At 48.9% G+C, this 25794-nt stretch overlaps 2 protein-coding genes across 3 annotated transcripts; one reads left to right on the top strand and one right to left on the bottom strand.

Moving 5' to 3' along the window:
• Positions 1-1906: 1906 nt before the first annotated feature.
• NT5M (5',3'-nucleotidase, mitochondrial) lies at positions 1907-10028 on the bottom strand. Its single transcript, XM_083799748.1, has 5 exons — positions 9375-10028; positions 6299-6399; positions 5931-5991; positions 5462-5576; positions 1907-5264 (listed from the first exon to the last, which is right to left on the bottom strand). The coding sequence occupies exons 1-5, from the start codon at positions 9639-9641 to the stop codon at positions 5107-5109; spliced, it is 702 nt and encodes a 233-aa protein (XP_083655874.1). The 5' UTR covers positions 9642-10028; the 3' UTR covers positions 1907-5106.
• A 1581-nt stretch (positions 10029-11609) lies between these two features.
• On the top strand, positions 11610-22877 carry COPS3 (COP9 signalosome subunit 3). Of its 2 annotated transcripts, XM_083799746.1 has the most exons (12): positions 11610-11766; positions 13652-13781; positions 15448-15560; positions 15682-15731; positions 16547-16639; positions 17366-17545; positions 18804-18944; positions 20052-20225; positions 21156-21242; positions 21577-21690; positions 22286-22366; positions 22618-22877. In XM_083799746.1, the coding sequence occupies exons 1-12, from the start codon at positions 11712-11714 to the stop codon at positions 22669-22671; spliced, it is 1272 nt and encodes a 423-aa protein (XP_083655872.1). In that variant the 5' UTR covers positions 11610-11711; the 3' UTR covers positions 22672-22877. The 2 variants fall into 2 exon arrangements, with proteins under 2 accessions (XP_083655872.1, XP_083655873.1); XM_083799747.1 differs by lacking the exons at positions 11610-11766; positions 13652-13781; positions 15448-15560 and having other exon boundaries at positions 15705-15731; positions 16479-16639.
• The last annotated feature ends 2917 nt before the right edge of the window (positions 22878-25794 follow it).

Consider the following 25794-nt stretch of genomic DNA (forward strand, 5'->3'; position numbering starts at 1 on the left):
GTGGGGCCTTTGCCAGGAGGTTGGCTGTTGGAAGGACGCGGGTGGGCTGCTGCAGCCATCACTGCGGGCTCTGATCTGCCCTCCCCACGCTGCTGGGTGCAGGAAGCTTTATTCCTCTCCAGGGAATGCATCGCTCGAGTCCTTGTGTACAAAGAGAGGGGCAAAGCCCATAAATCCTGCGGGGAGGGAAACCGCATCCTGGTGCTGGGGGGGCGAGAGGAATCCGTCAGAAAGCTCCCTGCTTCCCCCAGCCCTCACCACCCACGGCTCTGCCCCCCGAAACAGGCTCCGGTTTTGGGACGAGTGGGAGGAAAAGCAAAGTAACGGCCCTTCGTGGGATTTCGGATGAAGTCTCAGCCCTGGGAGAGCCGGGGGCCTGGGGGGAAGCAGGGCAGAGCTGAGCAGGGAGGCACGGAGCGGGAGGAGAATGGCAACGACGAGGGATGCCAGGGGCCAGAGCACGGATATTTTTCCAGGGATATTTTCCATATGGACTCTGTAGATCCCCAAATCTTCTGACCCACAGGCTTTTTAAGCTTTTACCCTTCCGGTCTCTCCCCCATCCTCGCAGGGAGCGAGCAAGCGGCCGTGGGGAGGCCTGGCTGCCCGTCGGGGTCGGCACGTTTCCCCCACGCCTGCAGCTGCAGGCGCCTTTCTGGGCACCCCGTGCGCCCCGGGGTGGCCTGGGGCGAGCTGCCGAAAGGGCACAAAAGGGCAGCTGGGGGGCTGCAGGGCTGGGCTGCACAGGGGTGGCACGAGCAGGGGGCTGCATGGAGGAGCCCGATCCTGCTCCGAGGCCAGCCTGGCGGCTGCGCGCTCCCACACGCGATCACACAGTCCCCTCTAGTGGATATTTCTCCTGCATCCCGTGGATCTCCCTCCCGCGTGCCAGCTGCTGGCCTCCAGGCCCTGGCCTCGAGCGGCGATGCCGGGCACCATCCTGCTCCTCTCCGCACACCGAAATGGAGCGCAGCAGCCCTGCAGGTGCAAAGAAAGCCCCGTCCGGCTGCCGCCGGGGGCCGAGCCATTGCTGGCTCCGCTCGCTCCCTGCCTGCGTTATTCGGGTGACTCAGCCCCCCTCCGTCCCCTGCCCTGGCTTTGTCCCACACCACCCGCAGCCCTTGCGTCAGGGCTGGCCCCCGCGCGGCACGGCTGGGCCGACCCCGGCCCCGCAGCCCCCGCTTCGAGTTCTTTGGGCACCGGCCAACCTGAGAGCGAGCTAAGGAATAATGCGGGCGAGAGCATCGCTTGCTGTGCCCTTGCCAGGCCCTGCAAGCAGGACCATAGTGTGCCGAAACGGGCTGGAATGGGGGTGACGTCCTTACAGGGGGGGCCTGAACCCACACCCTACACCCAGGCTCCGGGACCAGCCGAAATTCCCATAGATTTTGGGTGATGCCCCAATTCAGCCCCCAGTGCTTAGATGTTCGAGGTGCTGTCATTGCTTTTGACATCCTTTCGTCCCTGTGCTGCTCTGTCCCGGGGCCACATTCACCTCCTGGGGGCGTGGGGGTGGCTCTGGTGCAGCCCCTGCTTGCGGGGAGGGCACGAAGGCTCCTGGGCAGGGGGCTGCAGCTCCCCCCTGCTCAGGGGAGGTGCCGCTTGCAGGTCCCCGCACCTCGCTCCATCCCTTGCTGAGGAACACGTCCCCAGTGCCACCGCCACGCAGGCAGCCCCAAAACGCAGCCACAAGGGCAGAGAGGTGCTTGTTCCCCTAACCACCCCCCTGGGCACATTTTTGGGACCATGGTGGCATTTGCGGGGTGCATACCTGGTCAGGGCTGTGCTGCCCGAGCTGGCCAGGAGCCCATGGGTGCCCCTGGGCACCCCTGTCCCACCAGAGCCCACAGTCCCCAAAGGCAGCTGCACCCCCGGAGCCCACCGCCCCGCAGAGAGAGGCTGAGCCTGTGGCACAGAAAAGTTTATTGTGCGTCTCCTTTGCAGCGTGGCAATGGGAACATGCATCTCTTTGTAGCCCAAACAGAGAGGAAAAGCCCCAAATCTACGCTCTTTGGTTAACCCTGAGAGTGCCAGGGACACGCGCTGTGCCTGAGCTCCAGCAGGATTTCCCCTCCAGCTCACGGATGTCATAGCAGAGCACGGAAACGCACAGCCCAGCCCTGCTCTGAATGCCCCATCCTCCCTGCGGACCCCCAGCGTCGGGGCTCGGGCTCAGAAATGCACATCTCGGGCACGAGCTGTACCACATTTTTCCTTGCCGTGGCATCTAGGCAGGGTCCGAGCTGTGGCAGGATTGGGCTCACCGGTGAACTGGCTAAATTAAGGAGTTCTTGCAATCATCGAATGCAGTGGTCTGAGCTGGAAGAGGAAATTCAAACTGTCCTTAAAGCTGGATGTGGCAGTGAGCTACTGCCAGGAAAAAACAAACAAGCAAACAAACAAAAAATGAGAACAACAGGAACAACAACAACAGGGGAAAGAACAATTCCCATGCTTCGTCCCAGCGTCAGCGCTTGTTTCCTCTGTGCCACGCTGATCCTGGAGGAGGGCACAGGAGGCCGTTCCCTGCCTGGAGCATCCCTCCCAGCACTAAAACTGCCCCTTGGTTCTCGTTCTGCCCACGGGGACTCTGTGTAATGGCACTGCTGTGCTGGCAGGGCTGGTTTCAGGCTTTCTGGCCCCCAAGGACTCCCCAGCCCCAGGTGCAAACCCCCCCCCAGCACCCCCACGCAGAAGGCAGAGCCACAGGTGGGAAACTGCAAAACCCGAACTGTTTCTGGGAAGCCGGATGCCAATAAACCCCGGTGTTTATTGCAGTGCTCCTCGCCAGCCTCTGTTTTATAGATGTGCGTTTAAAAATAAAAGCTCTGTGCATCCCAGCTGGCTGCAGAATGGCTCGAGCGCTAAAAGGACCACACCGCTGGGTGATGGAAAGCCGTGTCATGGCCCCGACAGGACGGCAACCATGCGGGATTTCTGTGCATCCAGGCAGGGTCTCATACAGGGACAAACTCCTGCCCTGCTTTCAAGTATACTTGGTGGGAATCCACGTGTTCTCTCTGGCATCACACAACGCACCAAGGGGGAAGGATCTGGACCTGGAAAGCTGCATCCCCTGGGTCCGCCCCAGCTTTGGGAAAAGATGTGGGGTTTGGGGCAGCCGTAGCAACGTGCCTGCTCCAGTTTCAGCTCGAGGAAAGGGCTCCGGAGAGCTTGGGCAGCTCTTGTTTAAACGGTGCCACGAGGGACAAGCTGAACTTGGAGCCCATGCAATGCCACGTGTGATCCTCGGCAGCCGCAGCAGCTGCCTGTGCTCGCCCGCTGTCCCTGCTCCCTGCGTGCGAAGCCCCGGCCAGGGCTGTTCTTGGACGGAGAGCTGCTCCTCAGGTGGCTGGCACTGCAGACACAGCCCAAACACGCGCCCAGAGAAGCACAAAGTGGTTTAAACAGGATAAAAAAAAAAAAGTTAAATCCTTGCGGTACGTCACTCCCAGACCGTACGCTCTTTACACAACCTCCCCATCCCAAGAGACGGGGCAGCTTTCAGAAAGAGCTGAGGCAATTCGGGCTTCACCCCTGGCCCCACAGCAGCTGGGGAAGGCACGGATTCAGAAGCACCGACTTCGAGAGCCCCTCGGAGTCCCAGACGTGGTGGGGCAACTGCTGCTGCTGAAATGTGCTGTCTGTTGGCTGCGTGGCTTTCAGCTCACATTGTTTTTTTGCTGATGGGGCCAAAAGAAGAGAGGAGAGGGAAGCCAAAGGCTTGATGAACAGCACACGGGGTGGCTGACCCATGCCACACGTCCCAGCGGGGATTTTTACCCCCGTGGTCAGCAAGTCCTTGGTCCAGGTCAGCAGGGGATAGTGGTGCGATCCCAAATGGGGTGGGCAGTGCTGCTGGATACCCCGAATCACCCCTGCGAGAGCTGCAGTGACGGCCGTGCCGCACCCTGCACGTCCCCAGGGCTCTGCCTGGGGACACCCAGTGCAGTGTCCCCCCAGGACGAGGACATCTCCTCTCCAGGGCCAGCAGGAGAAGCAGCAGCGGCTGCTTTGTGGTGCAGTTCAGGGGCTGGCGCAGGCTCAGGGAGGTGGGAACCAGCCAGGCAGGGAAAGAAGAGGCACAGCTCTTCTTAAACGTGTCCCTCCTGGAGCTGCCGCTTGCTCCGAGCGCTCCCTTTTCAGTGCCCGTTGTTCCAGCTGGCCACTCGCAGCCCCGGCCGGCTTTCCCGAGGTGAAACCAGACAATCAGGCAACCAGCTCGGCAGCATCGACGGTCCCGCTGCCTGAGCCTGGTGGTTTGCACCACCCAAGGCTTTCTGCGTGGAAGGATCCATCCCCAGAAGGATCCGCCTCTGGGTGGGCGCACACCCAGAGCTCTCCTGGCGGGCTGATTTTGGGCACGATGAGGAGAGAGATGGGGCACGGACCGTGCAGCCAGCATTGTGCAGACCTCCCTGGCTTTGAAATCCATCAGATCACTGGCTCGCAGGGTGAGACGGGAGCTCCTGCAGAAGCTGCTGGGCTTCCAAAAAGGGCTTCTGCCAGCACTGCTCTGCCTGCTTGCTGCATGAGCAATGCCCAGGGTGAGCGGCCTGAGTGATGGGCAGTGGGAGAAGAGCCCCAGAAACTTGGGAGGCGAGTGCCCAGAGCTGGGGAAGGTGGAAAAGCCTTCGGACAGGGTAAAGAACCCCCCTCACCTCTGCCAGTCCCATCAGCAAGTGCCCGCATGGTTTCTTGCAGCTCTTGTGTAAAGAAACATCTGCTCCCTTCTTCCCAAAGCAGCTCTAAAGCCCCTCTGTGCGTAGCTGCAGCAGCTCCTCAGGGACGAGGGTGGATGGGGATCCTTCATGCCAGCCGGAGGACAACTCCACCACGGGTGTGACCATGCCCCAGAGGGACAGAAAGCCACTCCATGCCGTGCCGGAGGAGGACAGTGATGCTGGGGGTGCAGATGTGGCAGTAAATGCCCCTGGCTGGGCTGAGATCCACTCCTGGGGTCCTTGGTGCTTCATCTCCCCCTCCTCTTCCTCTCCACACTAGGGACGGCATCTGTCTGTCTGTCCGTGGTGTCAGCCTTCAGCAGGACTCCGCAGGGCGACGAGCGGGCGGCCGCAGCCCCAAGCGGCCGCGGGAGGCTGGTTTTTAGGTGGCCCGGCCGGGCGGCAGCCGTTTGCTGTCCAGAATGGCCCTCCAGTCGTCAGTCCAGGACTGCAGCCGGCGGCTGGGGGGCTTCAGCTGCAGGTGCCTGTTGTGGCAGGCCGTGAAGAGCACGTGCTCCCAGCTGGGGTTCAGCTCGGCCCCTGCAAAGCAAGGAGAGAGCTCAGCTCACCCAATTCCTCCTCTGCAAGGCACAGAGCTTGATCTTGCTCACAAGTGTGGACACAACCCCCTGACAAGAGCTTCATCAGCCGGACAGGGACCAGCACCCACCACCCCCAATGCCATCTGCCCCTTGGGGCCGTACACAGTCACTTCTGCCACCCCACAGCGCCCTTACCTGTTATGTCAGGCCTGTCGTCTATAAGCAGGTCAGCAGAAACCACCGTCTTATCTCGCGTCAGAACAATCTGCTCGAGAAACTCGGGGCCAAAGTGCTTCTCCACCCAGGCGTACTGCAAGGCGAGGGGGAGCAGTGAGGGGAGGCAGGCTGCAGGTGCGGTGACACGAGCTCTGACACCCCGCCGAATTGGTTTGTTAGCGGGAAGGGTTCAGACGCTGCTGGAGAACAAGCTCTTTTAAACCCAGGCAGCTTCTGGCATCACGACGAAATATTAAGACCGCGTGCATGCAAGTGGCAGAGCTCGGCCGAGGGCAGAGCGGCCGCGCTGAGAAGACGCCTGGGAACAGCATTCCTGGTGGGGCAGGGAAATGGTGCTGCTGGTTTGCAGCTGGGCAGACCGAGGCACGTGGGGGCTTCACTGGGCAGCACGGTACAGGAGGAGGAACCGGGTTTCGGACCTGCTCACCTTCTCGTAAGGGCAGTAGCGGTACTTCTTGATAGGGCTTGTGCAGATGAACACGTCGGTGCTGCCACGAGAGAAACGGTGACAAGCTGTTAGCCCCCCCTCGCACAGGATCCCACCCACAGGCACGTTCTCCTTTTTGCCACTCTCGCTGGGTGCAGAGAGCTGAAGGGAAGGGGATGCACGGGGCTGATTCTCTTGGTGACTACCCTGTGGGTCAAAATCCCCTCTTTCCTCCCGTGCACGGCGGGCTGGTCGGCATTTTCAGTGCCGATGCTGTACTGAGCACTTCTGCCAGGAGGCAAATCAGCCTGCACACCACTGCTGCTCCCCCGTCCGTCCCCAAATACCACAGGAAGGTTTCTACTCACTCTGCCAAATTTGCCATTTGCTTCACAGCTTCCACAGCACCGGGGAGCGGGTCCAGCTCGATGAAGAAGTTCTTTGATTCCCAGATGCTGATGGCTTTCTCCTGTGAGGGGAAAGAGAGCGGTTACTGCCCAGGGCTTTCTTCTAGAAGCTGTCCAGAACCGAACGAAACCTCGGGTCTGTGGCCAGAGGGGAACTTCCATGTGGATCCAGCTGAAGTGGCCTGGTACCCCTGCTGCAATGTGATGCAGTTCAGCTCAAGACGCTCTCTGCCCTATTTATCTCCACCAGATCACTTAAAATTGCAGCCGGGCTGCTCTCGTAGGAGACAATGTAATAATACAGGATGAAATATATGTCAGGATGAACGCTGACAATCTTCCTCGGGGATGCCCGGGCGAACGGAGCAAGAAACTCCAGGCAAGGGTTTGAAACACATAATATCCAGGTCTGCAGCCCGGGTGCACTGCTCTGGTGCTAAGGGAGAGCTGAGCAAAGAGAGACCACAGGGGGCAAAGCCTTGGGACGAGGACAGAGTCCAGGGGCTGCCTGCAATGGTGCCAGCACAGCTCGAAGGAACAGCATCCAGAGCTCCTGTGCTTCCCTGTGCTCCCTCAGACAGGTAACGGCTTCTCAATCGCCAAGAAAAGCAATTATTTTGCACAGACACGGGGCCCTTGGGGAGGAGAGCTTGGGAGTGTTGCAACGTGGATGTGGGCAGAGGAAGCAGCCGTGGCCCGGTGTTGCAATGCAGCCGAGCAGCTGCAGCCACAGCCGGGAGGTTTTGGTGGGAGCCCTGCCCTGAAGGATTGACCTCGATTTTGAGCATCTCTGCTGCTTTATTTGGGGTGGAGGAATAGGGACGAAGGAACTTTCAATCCCTCCTGGCCTCCTTGCATTGCAAAGTTAAGGAGGAGCCTGCAGAGCATCAGGGTAGGAGAGAGCAGCCTCAGCAGCATTCACATGGTGCTTAAATAAGCTCATAGCCAAAACCAGACAGGTTGGACAGGCCAGCTAGACTCACCCTGCCTGACAAGTGGGAATCTACACTGTCCCACCATCTTTTGCCCTTACTACATCTGCACTGGGGGAAGAGAACAGGCAACCCATTGCGTATTTGTGCACAGAGCAACATTAAATGTGACATGCTGGAATCGAACCCATGTAGTTCTCCAAAAAATCCCAGGTAATGCGAGATCAGGCACACCTAACTTAAAAGGTTGTCCCAATCAGACCCACTATTGCACTCCTTTGCCTGAGGGGCAGAAAACATCAGTAGCTCAGAGGAAAAAAAAATAAGACTTCTTCATACCCATCTTAATGCCTGTTCAAAAAGAAACGCACCGATTGTGTGCAAGAGAGCCAGCAGAAATGCCTCCTGGTAGCATGAAAAGAGCAGCCACCCTACTAGTTTGCCAAAGGGCCAGGCAGACTCCAGTTGCTCTGCCTTAGATCGGTGGGCAATGATGTTTTATTTCTAAGGTACTGAATGTAGTTGCACAAGAGACAGCTAAGAAACGTGGCCTCATGCAGCAAAGCACTTCAAATGGTGCTCAAGTGTTTTCTTACAGCAACGACTTCCGTAGCTATTCTGCTTCCACTTATGTCAAAAAGCGTTTTGCAATCAAGCTCGATGGGGGAAGAACTAAGCTCATCTTGAGGAAAAGACCTGCTTAGCTCAAAGAGCCAGAATAACTCCCTGTGGCAGGAGGGAGAAAAAAATCCCCCGGGCTGGAAATCCCACCCTGCGCCAAACAGGACGGACCCCGCTTGTGAACCTCTATGTTCTTCTCAGCTCTCCCTGTGAGCGATTTCCCCACTCATCCAGAAGTCCCCATCCTCGCAGGCTCTCTGTGTCACTGAGCTGCTGTTCTCCATTCGCTTGGACTCTTCTGGTCCTGCTTTCCAGCCTCCTCGGCAGGTCGATGGTGCTCTCTGACCGGGGGAACTGGAATGTCCCATGTGCCCACAGCCACCGAGCAGCTTCTACGCTCCTTATCCCTGGCCTGAAAGCAAGGCTGAAAGCGGGGCTGCCCTGAGGCTGGTCTGCTGAAGTTTTACTCGTTCAGCCCAAGGTTTTGGGGTTTTTACCATGGCTGAAGCAAGATGAGTTCATTTAACACATCCAAAGTAGTTAACATCCAGGAAAAAAAAAAAAAAGGTTTATCATGCATTACCCCTGTCAAACTTTTAGCATCTGCCTTATTGCATGGAGGATGTTCTCCATTCCCCTTTCACCAATCCCAGCTAGCGGGGACACGTCATTCCTTCAGCTCTTCGAGCCACCAAGGACTTTGCCAGTGGGAAGCCCTGGACGTTACGCATGCTCCCTTCCTTATAGCCTCTGTGCCACTAAAGAAGAGTATTTTATCTGCTGCAACTCCTTTCAACTGGTGCAATTACAAGCCTCAGATAAGACCACAGACCTCCAAGTGAGATGGTAAACTCGCAGAAGCAGAAACCGACTTTCTGCAGCACTGAGCCCTTTGTAGAAAGATAAAGTACAACATAGAGAGAGCTCCTGCTTCTAGGCTTTAATTACTAAAACATATCACAATATTTTTCAGACATGTGAGGGCTTAGGGTCTTTTTAATTTTCAGTAAGCTCTCACATGAAGCATCAATTGCATGGTTAGCTCTCAACTCCTCTGCTGCGTCCCACCGCGCACATTGCTGTTGAGGAACTAAATAAATCCATCTAGGGACAGAACCAACCCATGAAGCATGGCCAAATCGAAGCTAGAACAATCCAGCTAAGCGACTTTGCTTCTTTTTTAAACAAACAGATGTTCTGAAAGATCTCCTTTCCTTGCATCTCCATCCGTGCATGCAGGGAAAGGAGACAGACGTGCATTAAAAATGCTGGATTTCTGGGACAAGAGGCACTGCTGGAAGCCCCGCTGCGTGCAGACCGGTGCCTGCATTCGGGTGGGAGCTCCGGCCAGCACCCACCACCCTCCCAGCACTGCACCCACAAGCCAGGGGCCAGCGGGTGCCTCGTGCCGGAGCTCTGGGAGCAGCAGCAGGGCGCAGAGCGAACACGAGGCGCGCGCGGAGCCGGGGGATGCAGAGACTCACGCTCAGCTCGGGTCCCAGGCGCCCGTATTGCTCCGACACCCAGAAACCCCTCCGGTCCTCCAGGGCAATGTAGGGCTTGTCGGGGTACCTGGCCCTGAACTTCTTGAGGAAGCCTCCCTCGAAGTCGGCCAGCACCCCGTCCATGTCCACCAGCACCCGCAGCGCCCTGCGGGACCCCGCCAAGGGGCCGGGCCCCCTGCCCAGCCCCGCCAAGGGGCCGCAGCGCCGGGGGGGGCGGAGGTGCAAGATGCTGCTCAGCAAAATCATGGTGGGAAGGGAGGCTCGGGCAGCTGGGGGGGTGTCTTGGGGGGGGGAAAGAGGGGGGGACTTTTATTTCAAGCACGCAACCTGCGAGCAAGCAGACCTCGCAAGCAGGTCCCCTGGCAGATGCAATAGGGAAGAGCTGGGGGGATGCGAGGGGGAGCAAAGGGGGTGCGAGGGGGTGCCAGGGGGGTGCGGAGGGGATGCGGAGGGGGTGCAGGGGCTCGTCCTCGCCCCGGGGCCTCCCCGCCCCATCCCCTCCCTTGCAGCAAGCACCGAGCAGGCGGCTGCGGGTCCCGGGGGCGGGCGGGGGGGGCTCCCGGGAGCCGCGGGCCGGGGCCCGGCGCTGGGACGTCCCCGACCCGGCAGTGCAAAAGCCCAGTTCCTCTTCCCGGTGCCTGGCCGAGCCCGGAGAGCGGCGGCACCGCCTTAAAGCTGCACAAGCGCCCTGCGGAGCTGGGCTCGGCCGCGCCTCCGAGCCGCTTTAAGCCTCCCCCGGCCTCTCCCTCCCTCTTCCCCGCAGCCCCCGGCGCAGCCCCGGGGCTTGCGCCCGATGCCGGGGTGCTGGGGTCCCCCGCCGGGGCACTGGGTCCCAAGGGGGTCCCCGGGGGTGAAGGCAGGGCTGGAATCCTTTACAGACCCCCCCCCGCTGCCTCCCCTTTGCTCCCCGGTCCGTCCGTAGCTGCAGCGGGTGTGGTGGTCGTCTTGGGGTGCACGGAGGTGACAGGGGTGCAGGTGGAAGCCACGGGGGGATTTATGCTGCAAAGATGCAGGATGCAATATTTTAGCAAAGTCGTGGGGAGCAGTGAGAGTTTGCCCAGAAACCTCGCTGGATCTGACAGCTCCGTCCACACAGGCGGTGTGGGGGTTTACCAGATGGACCCAGAGCTCTTCAGTGGACCCAGAACTCTTCAGTGATGGGAAACATTTGCAAAAGTGGCCATGGAGAGAGGGACTCGAGGTGTCACGACCAAGTGCTGACACAGAAACAGCATGCGTAAAGGGCTGAATATTCTGACACAGGACCAAACATCACCATGGTCCAAAAAGCACTTTGGGGATTTAAGCTGCTAAAGAGCCGGGAGGCATCGAGAGTGTGACTAACAGCATTAGGCAACCTCTGAGCTGGGGAGGAAGAGATTTTGGCTGACAGCAACGACACGACTTAGCGGATCCAGAATATTTAATCTTTCGGTTCCAGAATGTTTTCCATGGAGTATGTTGTTCTTGTTTCACGTCAAGGGCAAACGGGTTGCGGAGAGCAAGTGGCTTGGTGAAGGTCAGGGAGTGAATACTGAAAGTGAGAGTGAATGCAGGAACAGAATTCCTGACAGCCAGGGTGCATCTAACAGTAAAATAAACGTGAGTTTGGGAGGGAAAACGTGAAGTTTCAAGGCTGTATTCTTACTTCACAGGAACCAGCACCGTCCCTGGGGGTGTTCAAGGAGAGGTTGGACGTGGTGCTTAGGGACATGATTTAGTGGGTGACATTGGTGGTAGGGGGATGGTTGGACCAGATGATCTTGGAGATCTTTTAAAAACCTTGATTCTGTGATAATGCTGTGATAATTGTGATAATTCTGTGATGATTCCGTGATTCAGTGCAAGGAACGGGACTTCGTGCTTTATTTCCCTGACAGTGCAGTGGCAGAACACAGGCGCCTTTCACGACAGGCAAAAGGTTTCCACGTACAGGCCCAGGGGAGGGCCCTGCAGCAGCCCCAGGCCCCACGCGTGACGCCACCGTGACGCCACCGTGACGTCACCCCGCGGCCCTGCTGAGTCACGGCTTCTCGCGCTAAGATGGCCTCCCGCTCCCGGGGGGCGGCGCTTCCGGCCTGCCGCCGGTTACCCCGGCAACCGCGGCGGGCGGGGGGGAGCGGCTCCCCCGCTCCCTAGGCGGCGGAAATGACGCGCGGCACCGGCGGGCGGGGCGGGGGGCCCGCGGCGGCACCCGATTGGCTGGGAGAGGCGTCACCTCCGCTCTATTTCCCTCCTCCCCCCCTTCTCTCCCCCCCCCTCACCGGCGGCCCCGCCCCGCCCGCAGCGCGCGCGGCCGCGCCGCCAGCCGCCAAGATGGCGTCGGCGCTGGAGCAGTTCGTCAACAGCGTGCGGCAGCTCTCGGCCCAAGGTGACCGCGGCCACCGGGCCCCACCGGGTCCCACCGGCCTCCGGGAGGGGACGCGAGGGGGCGGCGGCGGCCGGCGGAGCCCCCCTCCTTCCCTGGGCCCTGCTTCGCCGGTTGGGGGCGGGCCCGGGCCTGGCCCTGTCACGGTTGTGCCTCGGTCGCCCGCTGGGGAGGCGCCGGGAGGGCTCTGAGGGGCTGCTGGGAGGGGACGGGGGTTGGGGGGTTAGGGAGGGATGAGCTGTGCCCCCCCCCCTCCTCCTCCCCGGGGCTTCCCGGTGACTGTGGGGAGTGGGGGGCTCGGGGAGGCCGTACTGGGGAGCGTGGGGCCGTGGGGGGGGGGCGCCTCTGATGGCTTTGGGGGTGCTGGATCCTGGAGGGAAAGGGGGCACGGGCAGGGCGGTCCCGCCTCCCGTTGCTGAGGCTCCGAAGGTCTGCGCCGCTGAGGATTAGTGTGGGAGAGGGTGAGAGCGGGGCTGAGAGAGCCTCGGAGTTCCCAGAACCAAAATGCCCACAGAACGTTTCAATAGCCCCGCTTAGACCTTCTCAGATTCGTTGCCAAACTTTGCCCGCGCTTGGGCACGGCGTGCCCTACTTCTTGTGCTGATGCTCCCTTAAAACGTGTTCCCTGCATTGGGTCTTCATCCCCTGGGAGTGATCAAAAACTGATGCTTCCCTCTGTGGCCTCAGGCTTTCTCTCTGGCAGTTACTTTTGGGTGGAGCTCAAATTCTCTCATGCTTTGGTTTGACTTATTAAACATGTAGTGCTTTTACTGGGGATAGCAGGTGCAAGGGACACTTTGTACCCGCAAGACGCGAGCGTGTAACAGGCAGAAGATGACAGCTCTTTGTATTCATTTAACGTAGCTGGGGGACTTTTTGCTATAAGGTTTTGTGGGTGCAGAAGGTTAAAGGGGAAGCCGTTTGTTGTGGAATTACTAGCCAGGTAGATGCTCTCTGTCAAAAAGTAAACCCAGGCACCATAGGCTGCTGGAGCTCACATGAGCCTCCAGGAGAAGCACGTGTGCTCGTGGTGTTGCTGGTCCTTGGCTGTCAGCGTGCAGCTGCACAGGAGATGGCATAAAGGGACGTCTAGTCAGACCTCCTGTGGGGCTGGTCGGTTGTGATTTTTTTGGGGGGGAAGGGGGAGAGGGGGTGCGCGATGATGGCAGCAGAATTCCTCTGTTAAGGAGGGCATCAGAAGTAAGGTTTTGCAGTGCTTCAATAGCGTTACCAAATCACGGAGTTTTATAAGCCCTGTTTCTTTCCATGCTGACACCTGGAGTTTTTTGTATGTAGAGGGCTGTTTTTGGGGTGGGCTTATGGGGTTCCCGGGCTCTGGGCCTACATTAGACCTTTTGATCCCTCTATTACTTCAAAGTTAACATTTTATTGCGAAGGCTTCCCAGGTTTCGTTTTTTCAAAGGCAAAGGCTAGGGATATGAGAATAGTGTTCATCTTTATGAATGGGGGCACTATTTCTGTTTATGAAGACTTTAGTAAGGGCGAAAGAACTTCTGCTTTTTCTCTCCAATCTGCAAGGGTTGAGCACTGAAACGGTACCATGCCTCAGAAAGACCTAGTTCTAATTCTGGTAGTTCTGAAGGGAAAAAAAAAAAGAAGATTTTGAAAGCAGTTCATCATAATGCCAGAGGGAGGTCCCCTCTTTGCAGTGCCAGGAGCCAGAAAATTCGCTGTCGCCTTAGGAAAATTTACTGCGCGTAGGTACCTCGCTTGTTGAAAACTTGTGCTTGTCATACTGCAGAAAGGTAAATTCTCTGGGTGATGCTGCCTTTTCCTCAGATTACAAAGGGAAGCAAGGTGTGATGAAATAGGGGAACGCGTGAGTGTTTTCCTAACTGGAGTCTGACAAGGATGTTTTGTATTTCAGGGCAAATGACCCAGCTTTGTGAGCTGATCAATAAAAGTGGAGAACTGCTAGCAAAAAACCTCTCCCACCTGGATACAGTGCTCGGTGCCCTGGATGTGCAGGAACACTCGCTAGGAGTTCTTGCTGTCTTGTAAGTGTTGCTTCCTTTTTATTAACTATTCTAGTACCAAAACTCTGACAACACGTTGAATTACCAACCAAACGTTTTTCCTTTAGACACAAATACTTTCAATCTGCATTTCTTAGCATGGAGCTGAGTTTCCTTTGGTCACGTACGTTTTATTAGAAGAAATGTCACTGCAGTTTGTGTTTTTGATAGGAAAAAAAAATGGAGCCTGTAAAATGCCATCGCTGCCAAAAGGTGATATGGAAGGTTTGTTTTCCTTAAGGCTGTATCTATTTCTCTTGCTTATGGCTGTGTAAGGATTTCTCCCTACCTGTTTGTTCAACAAAAAGATACAAACCTGGCTTCTAAAATTTGGTTGCCAGGACATTCGTAAGCCAAGCTGTGAGCATTAAGCAACGTGGCTTTTTGGTTTTCTTCCCTAGTGACAAAGGGGTTCTTATCATCGCTCTTGGTATTTGTGTGCAGGCAGCACTGAGGGTCTTGCTGCTGTCTGTAGTTTAAGGTACTACTTGGATTGCCTTGGTGATACTGAGGGGGTTTGGTTTTGTTTTGGTGGTGTTTTATTTTGTTTTTTTTTTTTTCTGAGGTTTGGCCATGAAGTTCAAACTGTCATTTCCAGTTGTACCTAAATGCAAGTGAAGTGTCTGCAGGTATATTTTAAAATGCTCTTTTAAAGGGCAGATCAGAAATCATGTACTCGTTCTGTTACCCCTTTGAAGCAAAATGACTGTTTTGCGTAGAGATACTAAACTTAATATTAACTTCATTAGCATTTCATAAAAATGTGTTCTTGAGTTCACAAAAATCAGGGCATCCGAGGTGAAGAAAGGAAAGTAACTAAGAAAGAAGATGTATAATGTATTATTTGAAGAGATGATCAGTGAAGCATATAGGAAAGTGTTCCTGGTTGAAACTGGCGTGGGAAACTCGCAAAGTAAGACTTTGTGAAGAGGCAGGAAAGGACGGTTGTAACCCTGGTGGGGAATGGCAGTTCATGATCTAGGTAGGCTTGAACTGCCTGTTATAGTGTAGAGCAACTCAAGTAAGGGCAGGGTTGGATGCCTTCCAACAGCATTAAATAGGTTTGTTTGTTTTTTGGTGACATTTCTAGGGTGCATAGCTAGAGTTCTCATTGCATGCAGATGAGCGTAATCATAACTCGTCTTACAGGAGCAGCAGTGTGTGAGTCTGCAGCCCGCAGGGTGCTAAGGAACCAGCAGAGATGGAGAGAAACTGAAAGGGAAGAGAAGGAGCTCTTATCAGGAGATAGAAGTCTAATAATGTAATGGTTAAGAAAGCTGTAGCACAGTCAAGCAGGAGGTGGCTGCAGGATAGGTAAAGTGTCCAGAGGAGTTGTGTGGTTTAGTATTCAAATTGATTGTTAGCTACTCTTTCTATTATGGTTGTAGTCATTGTACCAGGTGAAATAGTCTTTGTTTGCAATGGTTTGTTCAAAATTGTAATTCACACTGGATTCCTGATAGGAGTATGCACTGAAAGGGTACATTTGAGAATTGTGCAGCTCTGGGGGAAATCGTATGCCATCTGTCATAAACACTTTGGGTTTGCTTGCAAGCAGCTACGTGCATCTGCAGAGACAGCGCTGAACATTTGGAGGCTAATAAACAAAAAGCTTTAAATGTTAAACTTTTCTTTTGTCTTGTTTTAGGTTTGTGAAGTTTTCTATGCCCAGCATCCCTGACTTCGAAACGTTATTCTCACAGGTGCAGCTTTTTATCAGCACTTGCAATGGGGAACACATTAGATATGCAACAGACACTTGTAAGTTAAAGAGCTTTCTATAAAACCTCAAAGCTGATATATTTTGGTATAGTTTGGCTTTACTGATTTTCTTGTTTCACTGACTCTTTTTTTCTGTTTGTTTGGTTTTTGCTGTGTTTAGTTGCTGGCCTGTGCCACCAGTTAACAAATGCCCTTGTGGAGAGAAAACAGGTGAGCAAGCATCATCTAGTACAACTAAGCTACCCACATATCCAAGTTCTTAAAAGGGGCATTACTCACTTAATGCTAAATATTTTTGTGCAGCTCCTGATGTGTTAAGTCTACTAGGAGGTAATGAACCTAAAGTGAGATTTTAAAATTTCTTTAAGGAAAACTTATGTTAAAAGTTTGGGGAGAGTTGCCTAGAAACATGCTCTCTCACACACAAGCTAGGAAATCACTAGTACCAAGGGTGTTCTTCAGACAATGTATGCATGAGTAGGAGAGAGCTGCAAAAATTATTAGCACTGGTGAGTCAGTGATACTAGCTTCAGTGTTATTCTCACCACTGTTATATAACATTCTTACCAAAATGCCTTAAAATGTTAGGGACACTTGTTTTAAGGCCAAGATACTGACTTTTTGAGGGCATTTTGAGTGAAATCTAGCTTGAAATGAAAGTAGAGATCAAGTGTGGTCTAAGTGAAATAAAGTGAGAGCCCTGCCTTTCCTTATTCAGTGGGAATTTAGATAGTGCTGTGGGGTCAAGAAAAGGCTTTGTTATCAATGCAAACGAATGTATTCCCAACGAGATAGTCTTTGTGGAGCAGAATTGATGACGTTATTTAGTTTATCAGAAGTTGTGTGGCCAAGATCAATTTTATTTTCTGAGAGACTGCAGTATCCTACAAAAAGGGAACCTCAAGTTAACTACTACTTAATGGAACCTGTCAATTAGTGTTATTTTTCATTTGTAAGTGTCAACATAAGATCCAATGTGCTGCCATCTATGAGAAATTATCTGAAAGAGATGTAATTTCTGACAGCCCCTGCGAGGAATTAGCATTCTCAGACAAGCCATAGACAAGATGCAGATGAACACAAACCAGCTGACCTCAATACATGCAGATCTCTGCCAGGTAAGGGAAACATAAGGGCTTATTCTGAGAGTAAAAGCTTGTAGAATGCCTGTAACCCTTTGAGGAAATGCGTATTCACATGTTGCAGTGTAAAAATAGCTTTTGATTGTGGGTTTGGGTGTTTGCGGGTTTTTTTCATCTTTTCCAGTAGTCAATAATGTCCTATACTGAAATAAAACACCTTTCTCCTTGTTTTAAATGTTCAGTGTGTGCCCCCAGCTCTTTGGTTTTGTTCATGACTTCTGAAAGTCTTTCTCTCTGGGCTGAAAGTCATGCACAGCTTCTTTTAGGCAGTGTGAGTGCAATGGCCAGATACTGTTTGCTCAAGTTTGACAAAAGGCATGTTTGTCTCGGTGTCTTTGGCCTGGATATGCACTTCTGTCTCGTTCTTGGCTCCTGGGATTTAGAGTTGGATGGGAATGTTCAGTGCAATATTTAGTGCTGCCAGCACAGTAGTCTGGAAGGCCTGGAGTTGCAAGCAGCTTTGTCGGTCTAGTTTTTTTTAGGATTCAGATAACTTATAACAGTTTGCGATCAGTGTTAATGTTTTTTCAAATGCCACCTTACAATGAATCATCTGCATTATACCATTACTGACATGCACTGCTTCTTAGCTCTTGGAGGAGTGAGATTTATTGAAACTAAGTTCATTTAGTAGTTTTTAACTTCTTCCTGATGAGAATTTGCAATGGCTAATTTATGAAAACTTGGTCTGTTTTCTTATAGCTCTGTTTGTTAGCAAAATGCTTTAAACCTGCCCTCCCGTATCTAGATGTGGACATGATGGATATTTGTAAAGAGAATGGGGCATATGATGCAAAGCACTTTTTATGTTACTACTACTATGGTGGGATGATATACACTGGGCTAAAGAACTTTGAAAGAGCACTCTACTTTTATGAACAGGTAACTTTAAATTGAAAGGGTAAGTCTGAATTGTGATGAATTAGAAGGCAAAAATGGCATGTGTAATAGCACCATGTTATCTTTGAATGACCATGAAGGGTAGAAAAGAAAGCTGTGTACTAGTATAAAGTACGAGCATGCCCTGATTATTTTTGTTCGTAACCTTTAGGATACAGTTCTGTTAGTAGATCTATCCTGCTGTTCATCATTCGCGTTGGATCTGCTTTTGCATGTGTGTGCGTCACAGCTGTACATAAAAAAATGATCTGGGTTAGTTTTTATTCTATTAGCTGTTTCATGAAGGGTTTGGCCTAAGTGGTACCCTTTAGTGTACAAAGTAAAGTAGCAAACAAAGTGACTTTAGAAATGTTTTCTTTAAAGAAGGTCGCTTACAGCCGAGTAACTCTTACACCATAAAACTATGCAACTCAAAGGTTGATGTTAAATTTATCTCACTATAAATATTTTTCAAATGCCTGCTTATTACTGCTGGCATAGAGACAGTTTAAAAGCTGATACTCAGAATTATGCATTTTTGAAGAAAAATAAGCTCAGTGGTTTTGCTTCCTAAGACTTTTGTTAATTTTGTGATGGAAGCTGTACTTCAAGCCTGTTACAGTATTTGCTGCTTTACTTTCTCTGTGAAAGAAAATACCAAAATTGGGAAAACTCAGTGGAAAAAAAAAAGTCAAATGTGCAGCATTTTGTTATTTTGCATCAGTTTCTTCTGTAGACAAGGGTGAGTTGTTGAGTAACAGCATTGGAGTAAACCAAAATCCCTTCTCCCTATTCCACAATCCTCTTTCAGTGTGCTTAAATATGAGATGAAATGATGTAATATCTTTATGAAATCCTTTTTCAAATTATAAAATAAAATACTAATTTACAGTATAAATCTAGTTTCCACAGGAACTATATAATCATTTATTGTAACATGTAGTACAGGTGATCTATAGTGCAAATTTAGATGCATCCCAAGCAAAGAAGTTTCAATTTGATTTTACGCATCACAGCAAGGCAGGCATCACTGTAACTTGATGTGTTTTAAAGTAGTTTGTGTAGAACTTACTTATTTAGAACATTTTTGATAATTACCTTTGACTGAAGTTAGATAAGCTTTAAAACTCAAAGGTGAATTTAATATATCATTCTATCCTTTCTGCATGCAGCTTTAAATTGAGATTTGGTTCATACAATAACTACTGCTGTCTACCAGTAAGTATATTAAACTTGATTTATTTCTTTTTCTCTTGCTTAGGCAATAACTACTCCAGCCATGGCAGTCAGTCATATTATGTTGGAATCATATAAAAAGTATATTCTAGTTTCTTTGATACTACTTGGCAAAGTTCAACAGCTACCAAAATATACTTCCCAAATAGTTGGTAGATTCATTAAGGTAAGTCTTGCAAAAACAGTCAAATAATAGAACAACAGGTGAATTTGTAAACCACGTTGGCAAGAATTTTTCTGTCCTCATTTGATGGTAGTGTTCAATGTTGCAGATCATGCAAAATAATGCACAATGTGCTAGAGTACAACTTCTTGTTTTCTTTCTACTCTACAATGGCTAAAGATTGTCTGGCAACTTTTACATCTCTTACACGCTGTAGTGTTGAACAGGACTCTGTAATTATCCGTTCTCTCTTTGCTGATACTACACATCCCCTGACTGACCTTTTACTTTAGAACTCAAAGATGATTCAGGTTTTACTTGGCTTTCAGTGTGCAATGCCACTGTTGTAAAAAGGTTCAACCTGCAACTTCATACAGCTGAAATAAAAAATGTAAAATTTTTTATTCCAAAACACCAGCTTTATAGTAATGAATTAAACCTTCCAGAAAGGCTCAAGTTTGGAGTCACTAAGCATTCCGATAGGTGTAGGATGGAAGACAAAAACTCTGTCAAAACAGTTGTGGTCCTAGCTAAATAATGTGCTTTAAAAAGTTTGAATTTGTTGTTTTATGACCAAAATTGAAAATAAATAAATAAATAAAAATCCCCAAATCTTCTAGCTTCAATATGCAAGGTCAAACAATTGCCATTTTAAAGTAACTTAGGTGAACCTCTCTCCACGCTCTGGTTCTGTATTGTCTGTGCTGGGATTCATTGGGATCGAGGATGACAGTGTCTTAGAGGTTAGAACAAATATAATGGGTCAGTAGTGAATAGTTGATACTCTACTAATCTAAAGTTCAGCATACTTCATCTTATGATCAACTAATGTTCTTTTTCATGCTCTGCTATAACTAAAATAGACAAGTCATACACAGGTCCTTGAATGATGCATACTAGGTCTACATTGCACTAAAACAGATTGCGTGTACGAGGATCTGTTATTGCCCTGAAGACTTGTATGGGCATCACCTGTATTTTGAGAGGCACTTGAGCTTACTTAAATTTACTTTTATATCTGTTTGACTTATGTTGAAGCAGTGAATAGAACTTGTAAGGCCGGTTGAACACCGTGTTCTTTAAGAAGAGTTCTCGTTTTTCTAATTGCAGCCCCTTAGCAATGCTTATCATGAATTAGCGCAAGTTTATTCAACCAATAAACCCTCGGAACTTCGAAATCTGGTGAACAAACACAGTGAAACATTCACAAGGGATAACAATATGGGGCTGGTTAAGCAATGCTTGTCATCTCTCTACAAAAAGAATATTCAGAGGCTAACCAAGGTAAGATACGTGTTTTTTTGTTTATTTTGCTGAGAAATTGAGCGATTTAGTTTTCCTTAAAGAGAGTATCTTATTCAAATGAGAGCAAAATGATAATATAATAACGTCACAATGAAATAACTAAAGCAGACTCATGTCTGTGAAGTAGCATCGAGGCTTTAAGATGCTTTATACAGAAAACCAGTTCTGTTGGCTGTTTATGCATTATTTAAAAGACGGTTCAATACATCTGTCTATCAGAGGGGTTTGGATACTGCTCTGGAAGGCTCTTTAATCTAAATTACAGGTATATATCTGCTTATCTGCTTCCTTCTTATACTGGAGCTTCCAAACCATATGGAAACCTCTGGCAATACCCTGATCTAAGTTAGTGGTTTTTCTACTGTAAATGGGGGGAGCTTAGTCTGTAAGAATTTAATATCTAGTTAAAAAAGAGTTGTAAGCACTACTGCCCATGACCTCCATCTTTTTCAAAAATAGGAAACCTGAACTTCACATCTTACTTCATTAGATAAGAATGAGTGAATGGGACAGCTTTTGGAAGTGTCTGAAGTAACAGGAAAATCCAGAAACAGTGTAGTGATGTGCTCCTTCAGCTGAAGAGATCAGATTAATCCTTAAAGATGATCAGGGCAAAGTTATTGTTTGGCAAGGTGAAACAATGTTAGTTTCAGTAGAGAATTCAGAATTAATGCAATACATGCATCTCTTGAAGGAAATTCAAGGCATAGGCAGTCACTTTATTTATGTTTAAAAGTGGAGGAAGAGGTTGGATATGGTCACAACTCGGGGGTGGGAGGGATTGCAGAAATGGAATAATGACTCCATCAGTTTGGTCTGCATACGTGTGCAGTATAACAGATTATCTTTGCAGTAAGAACTGAGTTTCTTCCATCTAGTTTCAATGGTTTGGTACTTTCTAAATTTCAGACGTTTTTAACATTGTCATTACAAGACATGGCAAGTCGAGTGCAGTTGTCGGGGCCCCAAGAAGCAGAAAAATACGTCCTCCACATGGTAAGACTTGCTACTTGACAGAACTGTAGTAATTTAAAAAATGATCCAATGAAAGCCTTTTGAAGTATCTGGTTTGGCAGTGCACGTTCTGAATGGCTGAAGAATTGTTCTTTATCAGGTTGAAGGAAATACTGTCAGTCTGTTGTGATGTTTAGGCTGTTCTCAAAAAAGTCAGATGTTCTCTGCCTAAAATAAGGCGTGCATCGTTTTGTATTCAGGAGGTTGTTAAGAAATAAAAAGCAGATAAGTCGAAGATGATTCCACAAGGAGTCAAGGTGTAGTTATCTGAAATTCTGTTCTTACTGATACCTGATATTAAACCCTCTCATTTCAGATAGAAGATGGTGAAATCTTTGCAAGTATTAATCAGAAAGATGGTATGGTCTGTTTCCACGATAATCCTGAAAAATATAACAATCCAGCTATGCTTCATAACATTGATCAGGAGGTAAATCTTTACGATATTAATACTTCTGGAATTTCTACTGAAGAACCATAGTCTGTAATCACAAAGCTGCTGGGAGATGTCAGTGTAGGTAACTTACGTGTTGAGAGCTATGAATCATTACTGCTTTACAGGACTAGTATTTAAAGGTTTTAGATTGATAGCCAATTACTGTCAGTGACTTTCCTGTTATCTTCTGTACGTACGCCTTAAGATGTTTTAGTAGAAGGACTGCTTAATGTTGGTGGTGTGAAGTTCCTCGAACTGACTGGATTAGAAAGATGGTATTTAGGTTCAGACTTCAAGGATCACTTCTGCTGGCTGTTAATAATCTGCCTCTAGGTTGAGATGGTTGACCCTCATGGGGCTGTCAGTCAGTGGCCTTAAAAAGGACTGTTGGGAAGATGTGGTTCAAAATAAGGGATTAAAAAATGGTATGATGCTTCGTTGGGGAGATGAGGGCAGAGAAGATTTTCACACTGAAGTTTTGTGATGGCAAATGTTACTGGTTCTGTGTAGCACAGCCATGAAATATCTTGTAGATCTTGTACAAGCTGGACAAAGTAATCAGCTTAGTATGTTGCTGGTTTTTTTTAAGATGCTGAAATGTATAGAGCTTGATGAACGACTGAAAGCCATGGATCAAGAGATCACTGTGAACCCTCAGTTTGTGCAGAAGGTAATTGATCTAGTGTTTTGTAAGAGTTTGTAACAAACTGAGTGCAGGGAGTCTGTTGCACTGAATGTTGGTACTTACAGTGTTAACAGTTGCACATCAATGCAATGTGCATAAACATCATTTTTAAAATAAAAGAAGTGCATGTTATTTCATATCCACTTAATTTCCATACCTGTTAACTTCAAAGAAATGTCTGTCTCAAAGGTAAATCTTCAGACCTGTTTCTAAAGAAATAACTCTTTCTCTTCCAGAGTATGGGCTCTCAAGAAGATGACTCAGGGACCAAACCATCCAGTTATTCCTGAAATTAATGTTGCTCACCACTCCGCTTTCAAGTAAAAGCTTAAAGAGAATCACGCCTGAAATAGGGCATTGAGGAGTTCCATGAAGAGAGCAGAGAGAACTGAGCTTTGCTTTTCACCTGGACATTGAGAAAATAAAAGAACACCCTCTCAGTACTGTATAATTTCAGAAATATTCTCTGCAAAGAAAAAGGAAATCTCAAAAGAAACTTAAAAGTCTGTTGTGGATTTATTTATCTTCAGATTAACATCGTTAATGCATTAAATAATCTACCTTTTGTTTTAAAGGGTTTGAATGTTGCAGTGTTTCTGTAGCAGTTCTTTTTCCTCCTCTGCAGAAAAAAAGTGTTATTCAGGGAAGAATACAAACTAGCATTGGTTCGCTTACAAGATAATTACTGGTTCATTCTGTATTTAAAGTTGGCTCAAAGTGCAGATTTATCATATTGTATGGTTGGGGGGAGAAGGGGTGGAGTTTAAGTAAAAAAAAAAAATCTCTACTGCATAATTTGCATATACCTGGTGTAGTTGGCTGCTGTCTCTTAAATGATGAAATAAGAACCATGTTCTTCCCAAAAGGATAAGCATATTAATGAGTCCTTGTTAGGAGGTTTTGCTGAAAAGCAGAAATCTCTATAGGGAATCTATACATGATAGCTGTTTATGAATTTAAGTTTCTGGTACAAAACACTTCCTAATAATGTTTGCTCTTGGATCAAATTTATTAGGCCTAAACAAGGATATCTGGAAGACCTGCGTGTTCTGGAGGATGCTGGATGTGAAGTTGTTCCCACTGAAAGAAATTTAAGTTTTGCTCTAATACAATCAGCATGAAGGTATTCAACACGCTACTATACTATATTTCTGTGGTGGAAATCAGTTCTAACTGAAGGCCATGCTATAGATCATTTCTCTGTTTCCAAAGAAAATTCTTAACGATGGAGTACTATACAGCTATCTTAAAAAAGCAGGATTTTATTTGGGTGCTGGAATGGCATTTAGTTTTTATTTAATTCACTATTTCAAACAAAAACTTTTGGATCCTTCAAGTGCTCACTCCTTAAATCAATGGTCTCTTTATTTTTCTGTAGCTCTCATGTATCTGAAGATTCTAACTATTCAGTCACCTTTGAAACACTTCATGTCAGTGCAAATCTCCTACTATCAGGCATAAATACACCTGTCATCAAGGCAGAATGTGAGAAGCTCAGCATCCAGTGCTTCCTGCTTAAACACTTGAATAGGAGCTGCTTGCTACTGCTAACCTGCCAGCTTTTTTCGGGTGCTGAAGTGGGAGCTAAGCGTTTCTGGCTCTTGCTATGTGCAACTTGTATGTATTGAGGTCACCCATGGTTGAAAATAATCCATTTGTGCTTCCAGTGCAGGTACAGAACTGCCGGGGTTTTTATTTAAAACCGGTCTCTTAATTCTAGCAGAGCCTCTGTGACAGCAGTATGCTTTCTAGTAGAAGAGAACTATCCCCAGATCGTTCTCTAGGTGGTAAATGAAGTTTTTAAAATATAAAATAGCAATTTAGTAGTGAACACAGCATAGGTCCATAGTGTTAGTAGCTCACCGTTGAGACCTTGTGCTTCCTATCATAGTGACTTCCATATTTGAAGGCAACTTTTACACCTAAAGCAAAATCTGTTTTTTTTCCTAACTTGCCTTACTAGCCTTGTAATTAAAGATGTTTATGGTTTTTAACTTTTATTTTTCCTAGTTAATTCTGCAGTGATTTCAGTGCTGAACTTGCTTTTGCAATTTTCTGCTCTGGTACTGTGGAAGTGTTAAATACGTGATGACTTGTGCTGTGGGCTCGAGCACAAAGCTGGGTTGTGGAAGTGTTTACAATTATGTGCAGTACTCCGAGTATTGCAAATGACTAACCCCAAACTGCCACGTACACAAAAATGTGGATGGCTTGCCTTTCATCGCCAAGGGCTCACTTGCTGGGGGAGAAGGTATGCAGAATGCTTTCATGGAGCTTGAGAAGAAGCAGAAATGCTCACTTTGCAGTGCCTGAGCTTTGGTACCGCTGGTTCCTGTTAGTGAGTGTGGACGTTCTGCTGAGAGCTGGTGAATGGCAAACTAATATACACACTTGGCAAATAGCTGCTATATTTTCTTTTTTTTTTCCTGAAGTACATAAAATAAACCCATACTACACATCAAAAGGATGGCAGATATATTTATGTATTATTTTCAAATGATGTATTACACTAAATCTGATTTCTAAGAAGGCAAACGCTTTGAAAGAGAGCTGCTGGGGTTCATTTTCTGATGTGGATAGTTGTGCTGTTAAACTCTTCGTTGCTGTTGAAAATTCAAAGTAGGCTCCCACCTGTAGAATCAGTTGAGAGAAAGCATTCACCAAAAGTGTTTTGGGGAAGGGCTTTTAAGTAATGGTTTGATAAATGCATATGGTCTGGCATCTGCGTGTCTTGAGATACTGTTGAAATTAAGTCAGATTTTTAATGAAGTAGCTTCTTCACATCTTGGAACTAATTGCATGGGCTGTGGTCAGCTGAGATGCTTAGAGAACACTTGAGCTTTCTGGTTTTAATTTGTATTTATTGCAGGGAAGGACTTTTGATCAAATATAGGAACACTGTGTGCTCTTGATCTTAGACTCTCAGAGGGCCTGTGGCTAGTTCTCATCATGCATGGCCACAAGATGTGTTCACAAAAGACCGAGTGCATGCTTTGGTATCTAACTCATATTTTCAAGCATCTTAATTAGCAAAGAGAGAAAACGCAGCTCTGAAGGTAGCATTAGTCTTGCAACTGCACCTCATAGCCACAGGAGGGGGGTCTAGTTCAGTTATGCTTAGCAGGTAATAAAATATTATCCAAAAAAAACAAACGGGCTGGAAGCGGTATGTATACAATCACCCCTCCTACTTCTGTGCCACCGAGGAACCCTAGTTAGTGACCTTTGCTGACACACCTAAAGTAGTACCCATTGCGCCACGTGCTTTTGCATAACTCAAGTTGCCTCCTCCTCTACCACTTCCCTTCTCTACTCGACAGTACAACTGCGACCCGTGTGTGTGTTGTCGTAGGTGATCTGTGTAACCTAGGAAATGTTCTCTGCATGGCCAAACTGGCTGAGGAGGTTAGTCC

Source organism: Anser anser (assembly GCF_964211835.1).
Source record: "Anser anser genome assembly, chromosome: 15".
Taxonomy (NCBI): domain Eukaryota; kingdom Metazoa; phylum Chordata; class Aves; order Anseriformes; family Anatidae; genus Anser; species Anser anser.

Excerpts from the sequence above, each read along its gene's own strand:
- COPS3 (XM_083799746.1), top strand. The coding sequence starts at position 11,712 with ATGGCGTCGGCGCTGGAGCAGTTCGTCAACAGCGTGCGGCAGCTCTCG. Across the intron at positions 15,561-15,681 it reads TAGATATGCAACAGACACTT|TTGCTGGCCTGTGCCACCAG; the intron begins GTAAGTTAAAGA and ends TGCTGTGTTTAG. Across the intron at positions 17,546-18,803 it reads CACTCTACTTTTATGAACAG|GCAATAACTACTCCAGCCAT; the intron begins GTAACTTTAAAT and ends TCTCTTGCTTAG.
- NT5M (XM_083799748.1), bottom strand. The coding sequence starts at position 9,641 with ATGATTTTGCTGAGCAGCATCTTGCACCTCCGCCCCCCCCGGCGCTGC. Across the intron at positions 5,577-5,930 it reads GCTACTGCCCTTACGAGAAG|TACGCCTGGGTGGAGAAGCA; the intron begins GTGAGCAGGTCC and ends CTCGCCTTGCAG. Across the intron at positions 5,265-5,461 it reads CGACAGGCCTGACATAACAG|GGGCCGAGCTGAACCCCAGC; the intron begins GTAAGGGCGCTG and ends CTTGCTTTGCAG.